Genomic DNA, 12,766 nt, shown 5'->3' on the forward strand with positions numbered 1-12,766 from the left:
CCCCGTGGAAAGAATCCGGATGTTTTGTCACTTAATCTTCTTTCATTCGAACCAGAAGGAACTCTTACATCTAAACGTGATTTTTTCGTGGCAATTGTGACCACAAAAACAAATTCTATTTTTCATATTTTCAACTAATGTTTACCGCAAACATTTGTGGTTGATGCAGATTTCTTTAATTGCTTCTAAGATTATTCAGTTCTCCCTCCTCGCCATTAGGTAAAAAGTTAATTGCAATCGAAACATGACTTTTGACAACGTTGCCTGTTATAATAACACATAAGAATATATTTGAGAAATTCTCCGTATATATTTCGTATATGATAAACGATGACTCAGTTTCATTGCGTACTCGGACCTAATAACTCAATGGGGAATGTCTCCCCCGGCGACGTAGATAACGTCGCGTGACTGACGTCGACTCTAAAAGAAAACAATCCTCTCTCGACTGCGCGGATTTTTTCTTAGCATCAATATAAAGACGCAGCATTGGGCTCTCGTTACATATAGCTCAATAACTTGCGAGCAAGAGGTCAGCGTGTTTTTCGACTATACCTGAGTACTTTCGTACTGATATTACTATTTTAGTCAGCCTTTTCTTGGGCGAAGTTACTTTTTACAAAACGACATTCCGTGACGCCGTTTTATTTCAACGAAGCATAAAACGCAAAGGATTTATTCATAAATCTACGAATCTATACAACGTATTTTGACATTACTTCAACGGATTTATACAACTAATACAAAAATGTCAACTTTCTACTACTGTCTTTTGGTTTTCGTCATTTTGTCAGTTACTTCAATTCAGGTAATATTTTAAAATGTTTGCCTAACATTAGTCTAAAATTTTGCAGTTTGATGGCATAGACATGTATATTTTCGTTGCAAAATTTCTACAATATTGTAATTTATACAGTTGGTGAAACACTCCAAATAAATATTGGTAATACAATGCTACAGCAGTCATATGTGGCATGTAGGTTCAAGATGGGTTTAAAAATCTCATGGTGTAGGTATTCTCGTGGTACCTATTTTGTAACTGAGAATATTAAGTTATGTGAAATAATAAACATCGGTTTTAATCTGTGATTGGCAAAAAGATATTTAGATAAATGTGGTATCTTTTCTACATACGGACGAATAACAAGTTACTTATTATCTTTCATACATTCGTTCTTGAGCTGTTAATAACCTCTGTGTAGACATCGTGTTGGTTGTGCAAACAATATCTGTTTTGCGATATGCTTGGTAGATTTACTGTTCGTCTGATCGCGAAGCTACTTCTTTTGTCGCCGTGTGGCATTTTTCACATACCATAAATTCTTTCACAAGTATGAGCAACAACTCAACTGATAAACGTCAGATAATTACTAGAACAGGCAATACCATATTCGGCATAATGACCTCGTAGGAATTGTCATCTTGAAATAATTTTTTCGGTAAACACATTCTATGATTCACTTGATCGGCTGGTATGTCAGTATGTGTAAAATTTTCACGATTAGACTTTGACTTAAGTGCTTCCTTTAAATAGCACGGAATTTTATAAGCTTGAAATTTATTGATAGTAATAAAAAAGTATTATTAAAACTATGTACATAAGCTATCTTAAAAATAGTTTAATGAAATCCAGTCCTATGAGTGCTTTATCGAAACATTTTACATCTCTTTCAGACATCCATGGCAAAAGATTGTTCTAAACCATGTCCGAAATGCCCAAGTGTTACAAAATGCGCTTTTGGAGTGAGCATAGTTCCGGACGAGTGTGGATGCTGCAAAACATGCGCCAAACAACTCTATGAATCTTGCGATGCTTCCAACCCATGCGATCACCACAAAAACTTATACTGCAGCTTTGGCGATGTTGACGACACTGCTGGAGTTTGTGTTGGTAAGCCGTTTGTTTGTACGCTTGTCAAGTTTGATGAATTGTTGTTACATTGTAAAGAATGGTAGTTTCTAATATATTTTAACTTCAAAAAGTATCAGATGATTGTCTATTTCACTCAAATCAATGTAATTTAAATTAAGTCGTATGAAAACAGATATCCTTTTCATTGTTACCGCCTGTCGCATTGTTTCTTTTAATTCATCCCCTTGTTTTCTTGAGACAATTTCTTTGTGACTCGGTAACCTCATGAAACTCAATGCCCTACAAATTGTTAAAATAGGAACTGGATGTTGTTTTGAGTTGCTCGTATATGATGGTTTCATTCGCCTAAGCATTTCCAATATAGTCATATGATACTAAATCAGATAATTGAAGCTTCAAAATTTTTTTATTGAAGGAATGTTATATCACATTCCTTGCACCCACGGTTTATTTCCACGTGATTTCACACATTAACATATTTTTCCGCATGATGATTTGTATGTATATGAATCTCGGTATATTATATAGCGTGCTATATTATAATGTCTGTAAATATTTAAAAATTTAATTTGCAAATTATTCAATTTAGCAAAACCTGGACGCTCATGTTTTCTCAATGGTAAAGTGTATCTCAACGGCGAATCATTTTCACCAAGCTGCAAAGTTCACTGTACCTGTATTGATTCAGACTTCGGATGCATGCCACGATGTCCTGTTAGTGCAAAAATTCCTCCGGTAAGAATCGTTCATAGAGTATAACGATATTTATGTAATGTAATTCATGATTTATCTCAACTAGACCGAATCTGGCCACGAAATTATTAAATATTTTAACGATGCCTTTACTTTTATAGAATTGCGAACATCCTCGTCTTGTTCTTAAACCTGGTAAATGTTGCGAGGAATGGATTTGTATGAAGAGCAGCAGAAAATCTGTTATGCCAAAAATTAACCGACAAATAAAGTCGAACGAATCGCGACATGGAAAACACAGTCCACGACCTGCAGTATTTAACTTTGCTGGTAAATTTTTACTTTTTGTACTATTTTAAAATGATATGAATGCCGTTGCAGAAAATATCCTCTCGGAAACACTGCATTGGGTTTCCAGATTAAATATCTTTTGTTTTGTTCAAACAAAAACACGACGCTTAAGATTCTCGTTGTTACCGCAAAAATGTTTGAATAAAAATAGCTTGCTTTGACGTCAATGAACCCGTCGAAGTTAAATATTTTTGTAACACTTGAACGCCTAAGAATGTCTGTAATCCGCGCTGTGGTTCAATTCTGGTAGACCTTTCCTTATTGTTACAATCACGCGAGAGAAATGATTGGGATTCTCAAGTTATTTATGGTATCATTTTATATAAAAATTTTCCAAAATTAAAAACATATACTTTTGCAGTTTTATTCTAGCCGTTTTATTTGTGAGAAGCGGGAATTTTAGTTGTTGACAATAAAATCTGGTAATGCGCAGTTTACTTGAAATTGCTCTACATATTTTTACCAAATAAGGTGTGTCTACGGTGTGCATTTTGCCCGAGGTCGCGTCGATTTCTCTCGTTATATGGAACGGTTAAATTTCAAAACATAAAGTGCAACTGAGTTGATAGTTCTAATGACTAGTTTTCTATGGTCATACTGTTTCGAATAATAAAATAAAAGCATATAGCAAATGAATCTTTGCGCTTTTACAACCTTGTTTTAGATTGTTTTTACCGTGCTTTGTCACGTAGAAAATCTCTTCTTCATTATTTGAATCAGAAATAATTCCGGTGTTTTTGTTTACAGCCGCTCGTCGTCAACCCGAGGTTTCTCTTGCCATCCGCGGGGAATGCATGGTACAGACTACTCAATGGTCTGCTTGCTCCAAATCATGCGGTTGGGGCGTTTCGGAAAGAGTGACAAACGATAATAAAGCTTGTAAATTGATGAAAGAAACTCGCCTATGTCAAATTCGCCCTTGTGGCGAAGATTATACAGCACGTGTGAAGGTAACTAAGTTATTCAAAAAAAATTTATCATGCTATATACAGTACTGTATTATATTCTCAATTTTGTATATTCCGAAAATTTTAATATAATGTTATGTTAATTCCCGTTTTGTATAATGTTAAGTTAATTTCATTAAACTTTTTTCCAATTTTTTCTAATTGAATTTTTATATTATTACAGAAAGGAAAGAAATGCATAAGATCACCAAAAGCAACAAAACCCGTTCGATACTCCTTTTCCGGATGTAAAACTAAAGTCTACACACCAAAATATTGCGGACAGTGTGTTGATGGGAGGTGTTGCACACCCGAGCGTACAAAAACTGTCACTGTCACATTCCATTGCGACGACGGCTTCAGTTTTAAGAAGCGAATGATGCAGATTAAATCTTGCTCTTGTCATCGTAAATGTGGAAGTTCGGACAATGATATATTTAATTCTTATCGACAAATTACGAAGGGAGACGACAAAGTGTGAAAATACATATTCTGCAATGTATTTTGCTTTACTTTGTCCGAAACGAGTCTAAATTTATCGACCATAAAGGCGATCAAGCGTGTAGACGAAATACCGACTGTTGAATGAGAACGGATGCTGCTAAAGATGATTATACTGTGAGGCGAGAACTTATTGACGATATTCTTAAAACGCGGCGTCATTGTTGTGGTAGAGTTTGATCTACCTCACATAAAAGCGATGACTAAGTGCCTAAAATCCACTGTAACTTTGAAATAGATTCCAGAAACAACAGAGAGAAACCTCCGGCAAACTCTTTTCCATATTTGGTTATAATTACCCTCCAGCGGTTTTGGAAATATCTCAAATGAGTCTATTCGTCTGATTTTGATATATTCCGTACCGGTATGAATAGAAACCTGAGTCATTAGATCACCTTTTAATCGAATATGGATGAAAGTTTCAATCCGTTCGGTCGGTTAATAGAAAAGTGGTTTACCCCTTTTTTATCTTACTATTTATTATCCTTATTTTATTTTCTCTTTTTCCATTTTATTATATACATTATTTATTTCTATTTTTATACACAGTGACCGATAGTGCTGTTTAACAGTACTTCTTTGTCCGTGACCAGTAGCCGAACTATTTTAAATGCCCTTGTCTTCGATAACTGGCGACTGCCCTTACGTAAAGTAGTGCGTTTTTCAAACTTATATTTAGAAATTACGTTTTGTTTCCTTTTCTTACAGAATACGTAAAACAAAAAATACGTAAACCAGCGTAATCAATGAATGTTCGTTGTAAACAGCCCTAATCCACCCTCACTGCCGAAATGCGAAGATCCTTATCTATGTTTACGAGCGCGCTAAAAACATTCTTTTAAATCTTTACGCGTGGATACCCAATACAGCAAATCGTCACCACCCCCGTCATTAGACGTTTCTTCGCTTGTGACGGAATGGTAGTTTACTCGAATGCTTGCGTGCGAATCGTTCAATGTCACTCAAACTTATATAGCGGGATGGGCTTAGTGTGCTAGACTATTTGCTTTGTTTTCATATTCGCGTTATCGTTTCATGCGTGAATTCAATTATGTTTAGATTCTTCACTGGCCATACATATACTTTCTATTTATTCTCATTCTAGAATGGGAAAATCTCTCGTTTCGATTGGGGTTGGTTTCCACCATATATATCACTGTGCTTTTTCTTCAGACCTGCTCTGTGTTATTGATTTCTAGTGTTTTGTGACCTAATATGGGGTCATTGATGTAACAATATGTTAGATTTGGAACAAGAGATCAATCGAATGAATTATTTCCGACATTCCACCCAAATTTCGTTGGCTTGTCCATATACGACTTGTTCAAAACGTTGTTTTGACAAAATATGTTTACCCTTATTGTTATCCAATAATCTTTAAGGTGCTTCATGGCGCCTCACACGAAACTATTTTTGTTAGAATGCGTAATTTATCGCATTGCATGTTCACGTTTATTGTACAATCGTAGCCTCACTCTTCATTAACTCTTGATGTTCCTTAACACCGCAAAAGATTGTATATGGTAGTTGTAGATAGTGACATAGTCATAGCGATAAAGTAGTGTAGTTTGACCATGTTTTAACCGTGTTAAAACAGTTAGTGTGTTTATTATTATTCTCAACTCAATTCCTTTGTATTGTTTTTTGATAATGCCAAATATTTGGCAGAACTATGCTGTATTTATTTTTTCCCATTTCATCCATTGGCCGATGGGTTTTACTTATTCAACCATCGAATTTATTTATTGTGATTTTTTTTAATAAAGTACTTCGACGTGGAATTTTGGTTTCATTTTATCTTGAAAAAAAAACCTCGGCGACGTTAAATACAATACACATAAAAGATAATCGATTGTGCGGTTGGCAGAAACGTGTCGATAGGCTTTGTTCAAAGAAAAACACGGACTAGTCATTATGCCCAACATGTTTTTTCAAGAGGCAGCGGAAGGCAGAAAACAAGGGCCTAGTGTTATTTGGAATGATATATGCCCCGTGATGACGACCAGCCATCTTACAATGTTTCAATTTGTTGTGTAAGTAAAACAAAATGCTCGAACTCCCTTTGTCTCAAACCGGATGTCACCCGAATACAATCAAAAAGCGAAATTTGGTACTCCTGGGACGGTGCCTCGTGCCGCGATCCCCAAGGCGAGATATCGATGGGCGGCGCGCAACGGTATAATTTCTTCAATTACAATGGATCTTAATATATTTTTATATCACAAAATAAATGTCGACGTATGCGAGTCAGAAACTTGATATGCCTATTTCATAAAAGTCTATATGGTATTTGTAATTGATATTATTTGACAAGGTACGAAACAAAACCATATTAAATTCATATATAGCGCATCAGTATGGTAATTATTTTCCCTTCGAGGTTTTGCTGAATATATTTAATCGCCCACCCAACAAAACATAATAATATATATAAAAGCGGGATACATTGCCGGCTTCTAAGTATTTTACATTTAACAGAGTGCGGTCAAAGCTAAGATTGATGTATACGGCGTATAGGTTATCATAGACTTTATACCCGCCAATAACCTAGCTATGGACACAAACAAAACGTTCAACGAAATTACACATGACAAACTAAACAAAATAATATAAATATATACATTCGAGTAAACATAATTTTAACGTATATATAGGTTCATTTTCTACCGAAATCTTTATATTTACCCAAAACGTCATAATGCAAGCCCCAGTTTTAAGAGTTTGACAGCTTCGCCGATTTGTTTCACCCAATGAATATTTTAAAGAAGTAGTGGCAAACTATAGGCTAGCCGAAAATGGTCATTTGTTATTGCATTGTAATGTACAACCTCCACGTAAGGTCTGTGGAATTGAAGAAACTTTACAATAACAATTTCATCAACCCTAAATTAATGCAGATTGAGTTTTATATATTTTTCCATTCTTCAGAGCTCAACCTAGAATAGAATTAGATAAATAAATCAAGTTGGAATCTGTTTTTTACAAAAGTATGCTTCAGCAATTGAAATATTAATTTCCGTGATGTTTTTCGTGGTGACTTAAAATTTATATTGTGTAAGTAGTTCATGACTGACTGCGATGTACCGAAGAGGAATATATCAAACTCAGGGGGAAATGTGATACAATTATACCATATTAGAATACAGAAGCTAGGTCACAATAAAATAAAAACATGTTTTGGGTCATGGTCTCTGCTACTGGTTGCTTTTGAATTGCACTATTAGAATCTTCTTCACCAGCTAGAGTGTTCCCATAAGTAGGATAGTATTCTAGATTAGAGATGTACCGATGTATCGGTATCGGGTATCGGTATCGGCAATATCGGTCATTTTTCCGGTATCGGTCATGTATCGGTATCGGTTAAATTAAGGCCGATATTTCCGATATATTTATCTTTTTGATATGGTCCAGAATGTTTTAAAAAGTAAGTTGGAATACTACTTTTTAATTTATTTTTTGTCTGGAGAGATCGTGAGCTATGAGCCATACATGTCCCCACCCCCGCGAGAGAATAGGATACACGTGTTTTTAGCTATTCATCAGCCAAACTAGCTCAACTAATTTGGCTATTTTTGCTGTCAAATTTTAATGTTGACATTTTTAATATTACATAGTAATTATGCAGAAATATATCAACACAGCACATAACAAAAAGCAACTTGGCGCCCAGTTCCAAATCATACAGTGGAATTGGGGTCCATATTAACGGCACATGGACTTTTGTCACGGGTATAAATTCTGACTGTTTGTCGTCAAGTACGAGTGTCATTTAATCCGTCGACATCGATAAACTAAAGTCCGAAATTCAAAATATATGATAGCAATTGTAAAATATTTTATATTATAAAATAGTAAAGTAAAAAAACAATCCTCGGCGGTTATAGGTAGGCCTTCTTTTTGTCGGTGCTGATTGATACTCTTTCCATTTTAGTTTTGACTTATTGCGTCGACGATTACGATTAGCCACAAAATAAAATATTTGTAAAATGATTTTAATTTGAACGTAGGACGGCGGCGCTAGAATGTGTGGGTGATATTCGATATTCTTTTAAACACGAATAACGATATTCGAAGGTCGCGATATTCATATTAAGTTCAAATTGGACATCGGGCTTATGAGTTTTCTAATTGAACACCGAGATTACTAGCGTTACTGTACAATGTATCTTAATCAGTTGAAGCGAACATCAAACATTAATTTCATATTATGTGATATATCTTTCTTTTCGATCTGAATTAATGTGTACTATGAACAACGCTCAAAGACCATTGTTTTAACCCTTCTGCCCTACACAGCACACCTAATTAAGTAATAATTACATAGTATCGGTATCGGAATATCGGTAATATCGGCCTTTTTGTAGTATCGGCGCATCGGTATCGGTATCGGCGTTTTTAGCTGGTATCGGATCGGTATCGGTATCGGCGACAAAAGTGGTATCGGTACATCTCTATTCTAGATCAGTGTTTTTCAGTCGAGTAATTGTTTTGTCATCTTTCTGTCTGTGCGACGGCCTTCCAAAAAACGATTCGATTCGCTATAAGGCGTGTTTGTCTACTGTCGCTTTGTGTTGGCATACCGGTATATTTTATTTCCGGCGTCGCGTGGCCGACCTGTAACTCAACTTTTCAAGATTAAATCCTAGTTTTCTTCATTTTATCAAACATAAATGTTTTTATCGAAATAAACTACTATTCCGGAAGAAACTAAATTTAACTCGTTTGTTGTATAATTTGAGTACTGCGACGCGAGATCGCAGAATGTATTGACTTCGACTTTGATAGAAATTTGACCTCTCAGATTTGAAAACGTTTGCAGAAATCAACTATTTCGAGGCTGCAGCGCCATGTTGAAAGCAGAAAAACGGAACAGCTTTCTAAAATTCAACCCCAAATAGACAATTTGATAACCACAGAGCAATTGTAATCTCATTGCGCGAGATATTGAATAAATTTTAAGGTGTCTGTCATGGAATATTTTACACGAGTATGGGAGTCAGTGATTAGTTTAGAGCAGTGATTGATTCTTTAAGTGGGTGACATCGTCCACAGAGGGCGAAGGAAACAAGCCACGGGGCGAAAACCCGTTAAGGCGATCGCGCATTCTCGGAAAATCAGACTTATTTGAAAAGTTGTTTTGTTTATGTGCCAACGAGTGGCTTTTAACTCACTAGCGCTCCCTCTGGAAGGAGAGCATGACGACGGAGTCGACATAGCGAAATGTCTTGATTCTGCTGCGCGTTTTATATCTGACACCGCGACTTACTGATATAGAGCACAGTGGAAAAGCATACTCAGCTCGCATACTCATACTGTATTCGAATCAGGTATGCGTTTCAATGTTTGGCTCCGCCTTTCGATGAGTAACGAGGTTCTCGCAAACGGACTGTGGCCATACAAAGCGAGATGAAATCGGTTTAGGTGGGATACAACTAAAATTTCGCCACATCAGTCTTTTTTTTTACTTTACTTTTTTCAACTGGACAAACCACTGTCTGATATATTTTTAGCTTCAGTCCACTAAGAAATACTCATAACGTTGGAGAGTGGAATTGTCTTGCTAATATCGACGTGGGACGGTCTGAAATGTTTGGTGGTTATGGGGAACAAATGAACAATAGACCGGGGACATTGGGACATGCTCCACTGGGCACAATTCGACAGTGTTTTGATCCTTTGAGTGCTTAGGGGCACAGAGATGCATTATGTTTTGTGTATTATCAGGGTATCTTTTGCCATATGGCCCAATAAGGAATATATTCTTGATTCAAAAATATTTTTCAGAGTGTATTCGAAAAAGTAAATTAATTGCTTTTGGCCGGAATTAGACATTTTACTTGTTAATATATCGATGTTGGTTTTGTTGTTTCATTGGACGCAATCAACAGTTTAGTGACTGAAAAAAATTACCCTCGGTTTTTGTGTTTTCTTTGAACAGCACTAAAAACCTGACCTTCTTAACAAAGAACTGTCATCGTCGAGAATGGAAGTTTCAGAACTCATTTCTCAAGTGAAACAATGAACTTATCTCAGATTGGGATTCTAAAATACTTAACAAGTAATTTAGCAATGGCGGATTCTTTAGATACGAATGTCGCCAAAGTGGTTTTATACTGTCAATGCGGAAAATTGGTTTTAGGAATTTTTTTGGGAAAGATCTGAAATATATATGGAACATATGAAGATTGATTTCAAAAATATTAAAATTCCAAATTTGTAGTCCCATATTTGTTTAAACTTTATATTATGATGCCGATTCTTTGCGGATTTTAACGGCATATTGCGACTGCCACATTGTGTACCAGGGTGTGTCCGAACGTGCGCCACCGGTGGGTTGCAGTGGAACAATTGACAAACGTTTTTCAAAGCATTTGGTGGTAAGATGAGTGTCGCTAGGGAACTTCTTAATCGCTGAATAAAAACTACATGTACTCCTCTCTGCATTAGTCCCCAATATCGAATGAATGTGCAGGCTCAAGAGATCAAAAGATACAGAAGGGAAATAGTGTCCCAACAATCCTCAATTTCCCCTACTATTCGAGGCAACAATTTGAAAAATCTGCATGACTTAAAGTTTGACGACGTTGTGGGTAATGGAAGTAGTACGAAAAGGGAGTATAATTAAGGTGAGTAATACACATATAAAGTCAGTAGGATTATACACGCCTGACATGCGTTCCATTCATCCTAGAAGCATCTTCCAGTAGCGCAGCCTGGGGGATTCTTGACCATCCATTCTATTTTGTACAGAGTTCGTCAGTATCAAAACATCAATTGGGGTGAATTCATTATCCAGGAAATTAGTTTCATGGCCCTTTTAGTGGTGATAAACCAGTTTTTGAGTACCTAAATACTTGCCTAGCTTTGGTGGCAGCGGTTTTTGGATATATATATATACTAGGACCTATTAACTAGGTATCAAACTTCAATACAAGGTCTGCCAGGTTTCCCATCTATTATTTAATTTATATGTTTTTGTCATAGATAAACCATAATAAACTATATATATATATATATAAATCGTCACGCTAATAACCGAATTGCGTAAGTCAATTTTGGCGATTTTGAGTTTTTTATAAAATAGATATTTATGTAATGCTGTGCACCTGTCTGTTAACTCAGATTTTATTTTAGAAATTCCGAAACCCATAAAAATGGAGATTTAGTATGACAAGCACATTTGTGCAATTGTTTCGTCATAATGAATTAGCATTGTTACCACAGGACTATTGTGACGTCACAAAGGCAAAATAACCTCGTCGAAGTATTTTCGAATTTTTGCATCTTGGATTCTAGCTTAGCGCGTATTAATTTGAATTTATACTACAATATAGGAAGACGTACACTTGTGATATTCACTGTCCGAGCCCAATTCACCTTGGTTGGCTTTGATATTGGGTGCATTGTTGTTTTATTCTTTATATTTAATCTTAGTCTTATTTCGGTGGGTGTGTAGAACGTGTTATATTGATGAAATATATATTTTTAAACATAAAAAAATAATGTAATTGAAACTGATTAGCTAGTTTGGGGATTAGACATTGCAGATACTGAGACTTACATTAGTTTTTGGAATATTTAGTTTTCAGGACTGGTGCATATAGTAAAGTTGCAAAATTGCGTATGTCCCCAAGTCATAGACACATTTCTGCCTAAGTCACAGTGCGCCATTATGACGTCACTTAACTGCGTCATACAAATTAACTTAAATCCGGCTACGATCAAAAAATTGAACCATGGCAAATTATTGACTCTCAATGGCCAAACAATATCATTAGGAAGTTTTTACGTTTTTCTCAAAACTGCTAAAAATGAATTACGCAATTCGGTTATTAGCGTGACAATATATATATTTATGTATGTCTATGAATACGATCGGACCTGCCATTCTTAATTTATAACTACTAGAGTCAGATGCATAAAGTGCATCTCAGATAACTATTATGACAAATAATTTTTTTCATATCATGGCCTTTTTAGTAGTGATAAACCGCGTGCGATCACTCAGACTACTACGCTTGAATTAATTAGTTATGCTGATTGATCGTTGCATCTCAGAGAGCTGAATGATAAAATGAATCAATTAATCATATATTTAGGTTAATATACAACCTCCTTTTCCCCCTTTTTTGAGGTGACTAAATAAATGACTAATAATCAAGTGCCTACTTCCAGAATTGGTCACGCTTTTAGTTTGTTTACTTTTCATAATTTATTCTTTCTAGATAATATTTATTTTTTATTTTTATGATTCTATAGCCTAAATCACTACACAAATATAAAAATATGGCATTGTTGTTTGACTATAGTTGTCAAATCATAATTATTTACTTATCAGGCTGTTGAAATCACGCTGCCCGCAACATGCTTGGAAATTTAAACGATATATATATATATAGTA

The 12,766-nt window shown here is 35.5% G+C and overlaps 1 protein-coding gene and 1 long non-coding RNA gene across 2 annotated transcripts in view; one reads left to right on the plus strand and one right to left on the minus strand.

Annotated features, from left to right (window-relative positions):
* The window catches only part of LOC120330772 (uncharacterized), a 188,918-nt gene that overhangs the window by 97,539 nt on the left and 78,613 nt on the right, over positions 1-12,766 (minus strand). The window lies entirely within an intron of this gene.
* Positions 502-6,146, plus strand: LOC120330768 (CCN family member 2-like). Its single transcript, XM_039397685.2, has 6 exons — positions 502-808; positions 1,675-1,891; positions 2,463-2,608; positions 2,728-2,896; positions 3,665-3,867; positions 4,049-6,146. Exons 1-6 carry the CDS (start codon positions 749-751, stop codon positions 4,343-4,345), a joined length of 1,092 nt encoding a protein of 363 aa, XP_039253619.1. The 5' UTR covers positions 502-748; the 3' UTR covers positions 4,346-6,146.

Source organism: Styela clava, chromosome 6 (assembly GCF_964204865.1).
Source record: "Styela clava chromosome 6, kaStyClav1.hap1.2, whole genome shotgun sequence".
In the NCBI taxonomy this organism is placed as follows: Eukaryota; Metazoa; Chordata; class Ascidiacea; order Stolidobranchia; family Styelidae; genus Styela; species Styela clava.